Genomic DNA, 9,176 nt, shown 5'->3' on the forward strand with positions numbered 1-9,176 from the left:
CATTGAGATTCAGTTTAGAGTTGACCATCCATCTGGCCACCTCCCGAAGACTGGAGCTAGGGTCGGAGGAGATAGAGATAGCCAGCAGGGTGTCATCAGCATAAGCGAACATTGATAACCCAAAAGAATAGACAATCTCAGCCAGAGCTTACAGATAACGATGAAAAAGTGAGGTTGAGGAAGACCCTTTGGGCAGCCTGCAACATAGGGGGAAGTTGTCGGAATACCAGGAGTGATCAAGCGCCTGGAACGTTATGTCCATCAGAAAAGAGGAGAGCCAGGATTGAACCAGTCCCCCAACGAGCACTCCAGATATCCTATTGATAAGTGTGAAGTGGTCTACCGAGTCAAAGGGCACCCTCAGGTCCAGGAGGATGATAGCCGATGAGCATCCTTTGTCCAACAAAGATCATAGCCAGCAAAACTGTTTGTGGTCTGAACCCCATTTGTGTGGGGTGAAGAACATTGTTGGACTCCAGAAAGGCAGAGAGGTGAATGTGGACATGCTTCTCCAGTAGCTTTGAGAGGCCGGGAAACAGAAATAGGCCTGTAATTACTCAGGCACACAGGATCGAATCCAGGCTTTTTTAAGAGGGGCTTGCCCACAGGCAAGATTAAAATTAACTACTCAGTGTAGCTGGGCCCATTGTCTATTTTAATTTAAAGAGTTTCGCACTAGCATGTATTCAGATTAATGCATGTGGTAATTTATCAAGTCTGAGATGCACTCAGAATGCCATGTTACACAGAAATAGAACTTGTAATTTCGGGCTAGACTGTTCGCTCTGGAACAGGGTCAAGACGGATTTGCATATGGCTGAGTCCACATTGAGGTGGCATGGTGTGTAATGCACTGGGTTCTGGCCTGAGTAATCACCAGTGGTTGAGTTTAATTCAAGCATTCCATCCATCAATATTACGCACTTACACACACATACACTTCTTTAACTATAGTTCTAATTTTACTTGTTTCTAGTTCTTTTTCCTTTTAATTTACAATATGCTTTGAATGAAAACAAGCTGACTGACCAAGATATTAGAATGTATGAATCCTTGGATCTGTGATACTGGTTATAAAACTGATAAGCGTCCAATGAATGTGCAAGCATTCATGTTAATACAGACCCAGAAAGTGCATTTTCGAATACATATGAATCACATCTTTTCATACAAGATCAAAAGAAATATTACTGTAAATATTTCAAATAAGTCAAGGTAGGAAACTCACAGTTACTAATGACTCCTCCAAGCGGGTCGCCTTTGAAATCAAACTCAATATCCATGTATTTTCCCTGCCAAGAAAAAATAAAGTCAACATCAGTTTCACTTGCAAATATCCTTCACCAAATGTCAGTGCAGATGGAAGCACAATGAGGCCATCTTCCTCTTTCCTGGGCAAGGAAGTCAATCTTTATTAATCATTTACGTATCGACATCATGTACCATTACTCAAAGTAATTTTATACAATTTTCCTTACCACAAGACAAAATCATTTGAGGTAAATTAGGACTAAAGCTTCATGATCTACAGATATAGAAAGTTTCTCAAATAGCTATAATAAGGTCACACAATTAAAATTTTGAAATCAGAAACCATCAGGTGGAATATATGCAATCAGTTTATTAGTTCAAATCGAAAGGGTAGTCAGCAAGCGTTAGAATGTGTTTTGGTGTACCAGTATTAAAACTGCTCCTTTTTAACTGAATAAACAACAGAGTGGATCCTGCAAACAGGGTGGATTTTAAATAGGGGGGTTTGCAAAGACATTGGATACAGTGATCCATAAAAGATCAATTTTCTAAATTAGAACTGAAGATCAACTTGGCATGACTGATGTGACAGGTTTTTGATGATAGCGACAGGACGAACAACATCAAGTGATCTCAGGTGTGCCTGTATTGGATTGCACACGTTTAATAAGTGACTCAGAATTAGGCTTAGGATACAAAAAAATTAAACAAAATTGCAAGCTAGTAGCAGATTAAGTTTTTCTGTGTTTAAGTGCCTGACGTGGGACCCACAAACCTGTGTCAGACACAAACGTAGTATGTTAAGAGCACAAGCAGCAAAAAGCTGTTTAGGGTCTTTTAAGATCGAGAGGAAATTTAAAAGTAAAACATCATCATGTCACTACTTGTAAAATAGACATATTCAAGCATTAAAAGGGACATGGATAAGATACATTATATAATGTCTTATTCACACTTCATCTAGAGAAGCAAGCGATTAAACTGAGCAATGTGCTTAGTAGGAACAGCCAGAATACCACAAAGAGTATCAGACGGAACTGAATAGGTTTTATGCCTAAGGAGCATCTTCATTCTACAAAGAAAATCGGCACATCCTTCATTGGATCCAAAAATGGTAAGAAAACTAAAGGACCACAAATGCAGCAATAAACCAAAATGGACAAAAACAGATATAGAGGCATGGTTGCACATGCAATTATTTGCAGCAACAAGAAGCATGGGAGATGAAGATACTTCTACCGCAGTGATTTTATAAGGTGATCATGATATACATCACCGGAAGTAAAATAGATGATGAGTCTCCCTGCGATCATGTGATGATCGCAGGGAGACACATTAGAAAGATACTGGTAATCCACCAGTTAAAGTATTAGTGGGGACATCATTTTAACACAATGAAGACGCCTATGGGAAGTCTTGTGACAGATGAAGAATGAAGGTAGAAGTGCTTTCAAATAGCTATCACATTTTGTTTGGGGCATCAAACGGAGGAACAGCAGATGGCTCAGTAAGAGTCAAACCAATGAAGGTGTTCATTTAGACAGATTGAAATGTAACACAGGAAAAGTAAATCATCCTAAAACATTGGGAGAAGCAATGAACCAGCTAAAATAGAGAAGAATAAATGGATTGAACGCTTTCCCAGTCGAGTTTTTTAAAAAGATGTACAACACCAACATGTACATGTCAGTCCTTTTTAAAGATCAGTGTCGAGAGGACATCCCTGAGAGTCCTTCCAATTAGAGGCTATGAAAACCAATACCTAAAGCTTAAAGACTCCAGTTATGTGGATGCATCCCAAACTACTGTATTGCACCTACCATGCCTAGAGGGCCACTGGAATTACATGACCTTGAATGACCAAATTATGAGGCAAGAAAATGTAACATATGCGGAATAATGCTGCACAATTACTAATTCTTTTGTTTTCTTACACATTTTAACACTGTATTGGCAAAGGTGCAACTTCATTAACAAAGATTTAACACTCAAAGTTGCAATGTTGATCAGTAGACTTCTGCACTGGGCCTTCCACTGAATGGCAACACGTTTCACATTTTTAGTAACTTTTGATCGGTTAGAGCTAGAAGCAAATTTGTTTTGGGTGCATCTGCAAATTATGCAGCTGATGATGTATTATGTAGCAAATCCGTAATTATGTGGAAAATCATTCTAGTGGCCCTGACTATGTCTCTCTAGACAAAAAGCCACCATATGCTAGTCAGGTTTGGTACTATTCCAATAGGAATAGTCCACACCGAAATGCCAGTACAGGTCCTCTCCAGACAGGAACACAAGCCACTAAAAACCAGTTTCAGCCTAACAGAGCACTATACCTCACTCAGAAGGCCCAACTATGGCAGATCCACTCTGGGGTTGCTTCTGTTCCTGTCTAGAGATGACCTAGCCAGCTAGTTTGAACTGTACAGTTGAAAATGGTGCAGGACCAAGGCCAATTTGCATATAGCTGGTTCCTGCGTGACGTGACTTGGAAGGCAAAAAACGCTGTACTTGAATGGGAGTTGCCAGCGGCGGAGGTTAATTTAGGCATTCCACTTAGCACTTTTTTGTCTTTTGCAGTGAGACACACACAATGCGACAGGGCTGCACAGACGTTGGTCTCGTGCTCACTGTGCCACGGGACACAAGGTATACCTCACTGACTAAGCCAAAATTCACTGTCTCCTGCTCTTCAGGACCAAGGTTGGGAGCTGCCTGAGGTAGTAGGGTGGGCAAAACAATTATGACCTAAACTGTGGTACATAGTAATTATCAGTAGCTGGGATTAATTAAAGCATCTCAGCAAATCATTGATGCATTCCTCAGTGCAACGCCTTATGGGTAAAGGGGGTACCTAGCTGTGGGTCCTGCGCTTACTGTGCAACAGGGCTCAAGCTGTACCTCAGTCACAAGGCATTACTGAGCCAAAACTGGTCTGGGATTGTGTTCAGATTCAGAGGGGACTTGGCATGGCAGTTTTAGCTGGACTGATACTTCTGGAGCAGGACCAAGGGTTATATGCATATGGCGGTCTCCAAGTCTGAGTAGGAATGATGGAAAAAATGATAGACTGGAACATGGCTCCAAGTAATAGTCACCCTGATCAATAATGCATAGAGTAGCAGCAGAGGTTAAAATTTTACAATGAGAGATTTACAATGATTTCTTTATGTATGGCAAACTTTTCTACACAATACTAATGAAATACATTTTCAGAACCACCTTCATAACGACAGGCTTGGCAGGTCCAACACTCATCTTCCTAGTGGAAGGCTGACAGAACCAAGGGAAAAACTATATACAGAGTGAGAACAATAAGCGCAAACACAAGAAACTGTGAGAGAGATTCCTAAGTGACCTTATGAAGATGGAGTCAAAGATGGGCTGAAGGAAACTATAAATTCAGGTCAGTTCTGTTTAATTTGAGAAGTGTCACTGCAGTTATTATAGAAGGAAATGGATTGTCCACACTTGGTATGGACTTTTGGATTGATCCAAACATTTTTAGAAGGAATTGACTGATGTATTAGTGACGTATACATTATTAAGAAGGGGGAGGTTGAGAGAGTAGGACTCGAGTGATTGCTTTTAAAACTAATTTAAGATCTGAAATTGATATAGGATGCAAAAACATTGCTAAATTTGGGCTTTAGCAAGGTGAAACCTAATTATAGAGGAAAAAACTGAAAATTAAAATTGATTTGGGGTGTGGATAATTGAAGAGTAGTGGAGAAACCAAAATATGAAGCTAGAGGCTCCTTGATAAACTAGACGCTTCCGGATAAACAAAAAAAGGAAGCGGGAGGAAAAAGCATAACACAGGGCCCTTTTGGCAAGAGGATAATTGTAAAACAATATAGATATAGTTAAGAAAACGGATCATGGGAAGAGCTGGTGGGTGATAAATGGGTAGAGTTAGCCTTTCCATTCCAGAGGAGATCTATTGACCCACTGATTAAACGTAATTGCCTGAAAGTACCACAGATGATGAGGTACTTTATTAAAATGGCAGTAGATGAGTTTATAAAAACAGGTTTCAGGATGTTCCACCAACTCAAAAAGAAGACCTGGGTTAAGAAATGAAGCACAACCTGAAATCAATGTTCTCCGTAGACACAACGGGTTTTAAGTACAACATCGGTGGTCTGGAATTAGTGCTAATCCAAACCAACTTTCGAACATGGAACGATGAATTAATCCAAAAACTTGCAAAGGGTGGACTTTAAATCAATAAAAAAATGAATTGATTGTTTACAGTGATCACCTATATTAATCACAAACACCCGCCTGTAGTACTTCCTTCAAGTGCCTGCCAATAAGAAACATATCTAGGTACTGTATGGAGTTGACGTTATCTTATCCGATAATCTAAGATAAAGCACCTATGCAGGATGGATGACAATCTTTAATCTTAACCTCAAAATCATATGAGGCAATGTGTTCCTACAGTTAGCAGATGCACAGCAAATTAATCAGATAGTCAATAAAATAAGTCTTAAAACAAGAAGAGACGTGAAGCCTTCTTTAAGTTTAAAATCATGAAGGCCTATTAAATAAAGTGCAATACAGAAGTCAAGAATAATAGTCAAATTTAATAGTCAATGGGTATAGGAAATTAGCATAAGGCTCAATCAAATGCTGCATAGAGAATGAATGACAAGAGTCAAGTCTCAGAGTAAAATATATCAAGTCCCAAACGGATGCGAACCCGGAGGTTACTGCCAAATTTTCTTGATTGCTCTATGCCACCATGACTGCCATACGCGTTTCAGCATGACTCGGCCTTGATCACATGAAACACTTGCATTCACTCCAGCGAATCTTTGGAAACAAGTTCAAACAAAGAGTAGTAAATATACAGATGTATACTGCTATAGCGGTAATCTCTAAGATTCATTGAGGTATACATCAATGATACGATACCTCCATGTTTTTCGTCAGTACTGTCCCTTTTGTGCTCCTAGTTAATCACTGTTCATAGATGTCATCATTGTAAGATCATAAATGGGTATAAAGATCCTCCCGGCTGTTTACAATCAAACTCTAATATAAAATTCGTTTCCAGGCATCTAAGTTTAGCTTCACGATCTTTTTTGCGGTGGGACAACTTCGATAGCATAGTATTTGAGATGACTCAAATTACTATTATGGCATGTTTTAAAATGTCTTACCACCAGATAGGTGGCATCCTTATTTGAGATGGCCCTAATATATTGGAGGATTCGCTTATGTACAGCCAACTTAGAGCTTCCAATATACTTTCGATTACAGCTACATTCTAAAATGTACACCGCATACTCGGTCTTACAAATCAGGTGCTGTTTAATATCCTGTAGCTTACTATTGATTGCTGTTTTATATGTAGTTGCATTCATGCCATATTGGCACGCCTTCCATAAGGAGCACTTAAAGAATCCCTTCCGGGCCGTTAACCACATTCCCTTATTGAGATCCTCCGGGCTGCTTTTCACCAACATGTCGCTCATGGTTTTTCTGAATGCGATTGCTGGGTTTGGTGATAATAGTTTACCTATCACAGGGTCATCACCGACTAATGGCTAATTACGCCTGACTATAACTCTTAGTTGCTTTTCTTGCCTGGAAAAAGTTATAATGAGTAGAGTTGGTTGCCGTGTTTCATCATTAGCATGGTTTTCCTCAATACTATTGGTTTTATACAATAAGTCATCTCTAGCCTGCTGTTTAGATCTTCTTATAGCTGCGTCCACTACCTCAGTTCTGTATCCCCTAGCCAGGAAACGTTCCCTACTTTCAGCCTGCTTCACATCTGTGTCTTTTTCATTACTACATATGCGCTTGATACGCAGCATTTCCCCATAGGGGATGCTTTTGATTAAATGAGGTGGATGCACACTGGTGGCATGTAGTAAGGTATTGCTTGATGTAGGCTTTGTGTATAATGTAGTGGACAAACAATTATTGATTACTTCAATTTTTACATGTAAAAACGTCACAAAGATACTTTACTAAAAGTCGAGGTAAACTGTAAATTGATGATATATATATATATATATATATATATACACACACACACACACACACACATACACACACACACACACATATATATATATATTAAACTACTTGGCGAAAATCGCAGTGTCAGCATAAAGTGATCATACATCATTTCACAAATGAGAATACAAACTGTATTACAGCATCATCTAGCGCAATCCAAAAACCATCCCCAAATTATTATAACGACCCCCTGTGACCTAATGACATATGACATGTCAGCATAAATCTAGTTACACTCAAAACAATGACAGTCTCATTTTAGGAATAAACCTACAGTAGTTCAAAGAGGAAAGCCTTGAAAGTAGCAGAAGGCTTCTTCCAGATTTCTTACAGAACAGTACGTCAACACAGAGCACTAGAACAGAGCATATCTTGCTAGGTATGATAAGAGAAATGATAACACACTACGGCTAAATTCAATATGAAGACCACGCCTAGTTTAGCCAAGCAGAGGAAAATGTGGTTTTGCCAAGTGTAGCATTTTAATTTTTGTGCAATAATGGGCATAGTGATAGGCACTCAAATTTTATACATCAAAATCTACTTTATCAATGGCATCCAAACCAAACATGAACAAAGTGATCACGTCTACTTTTAAGTTCTTCTTCATATACCCAAGCAAAGCTGTCATATGCTTGTTAGTTATATAATTACCATGTACCTAAAGGCAAAGGATCCCTGTTCAAAGTCCAGTTACTGCTCAATTGCTAACCTCTGCTCTGCAGCTTATGTGTACCTCTCAAACATGTTTAATTTACTTCCACTGGAACACGTAAAGCTATACAATAACTGTGGGTTATAAAATGAGTTCAAACTCTTATGCCCAATTACAGCCACTGTATAGTAGTAACAGCTTTGGATTGGAATGGACAGCCTCATAGGGCTAGTGCATCTTCCATTGATCATACAGTACTTTCTTCTGGATGCAGCTGCATGTGCTTTATTGCCCAACTACGACTGCCCTGTACCCAGAACTAACATATACTAGTCACAGCCACAAAACCATGTCTGTGTAATGCCACCATATGCTCACAAACAGCCGCAATTTGCAGAAGAAAACTATTATTTGCTTGGCTGCATCGATCATATGTCAAGTTAAGTCACAGAAGTCTCCTATTTCCATCGCATATATGGGTATAGCCATTGTATGTCAGGTTCAACAATCACATACCAGTAGCAACTTCAAATACAGAGGTACAACCGCATCACAAATGTAGATGCCTAAGAAGAGAACAGTGGGTTAGATACTTCGGTGATCAAATGGAGGATTGGCACAGGCCAAAAATGACCCCAATAATATTGTAACTTCTGCTAAATTGGCTTTATGTATTTCCACAATTACACCCACTCTCTCCAGATCCCAAGTCTGTTCTCAAACATAAAAGGCTCCTACCCTGCTAAGTGGTAAAAGGTAGCGGACAAGCCAGATGCACGGTCAAAGTTGTACCAGAGTGAAGAAAACAATCCAGCATTCATTCCTTTCATGCACCGAAAAACCAATTCAAAGTCCGACCTGTCTGCTTTTCAGAATTGCAGAGCCATTTTCCTTCTGCGAGGCTTCTAGTAAGGACTTCCAACTCGGACCACACAGCACGCAATTGGCCAAAGGCGGGTGCATGTCTCGCCTTATCTCTCCCCTAGCCTAGGAAGCGAGCAGCGGCCCTGCACTTTGCCCGCTACATTCTTTAAATTCTTTGCAGTGCACGCGCGCGCACCACTCGTGGGCTTTTTTTTCTTGTGCTGCGTCTCCTCTGTTTGCAAAAACTCTCCCCACGGCTCTTCTGATAATGCCGCTTCTCTCCATGTCTCTTTTCGTGCCTCACTCGCAGGTTTGTTGTGTCCTTCTATATCCTCGCCTTTGCTTGACTTCCGTCTTCCTCTCCCTT

The 9,176-nt window shown here is 39.9% G+C and overlaps 1 protein-coding gene across 4 annotated transcripts in view; it reads right to left on the reverse strand.

Moving 5' to 3' along the window:
* The window catches only part of MYO1B (myosin IB), a 715,692-nt gene that overhangs the window by 438,798 nt on the left and 267,718 nt on the right, over positions 1-9,176 (reverse strand). For all 4 annotated transcript variants that reach the window (XM_085648784.1, XM_085648782.1, XM_085648783.1 and 1 more), the window contains exon 7: positions 1,229-1,292. In XM_085648784.1, the coding sequence (XP_085504910.1) occupies positions 1,229-1,292 (64 nt within the window). The remainder of the gene's footprint in view (positions 1-1,228; positions 1,293-9,176) is intronic.

Source organism: Triturus cristatus, chromosome 3_2, assembly GCF_964204655.1.
Source record: "Triturus cristatus chromosome 3_2, aTriCri1.1, whole genome shotgun sequence".
NCBI lineage: Eukaryota > Metazoa > Chordata > Amphibia > Caudata > Salamandridae > Triturus > Triturus cristatus.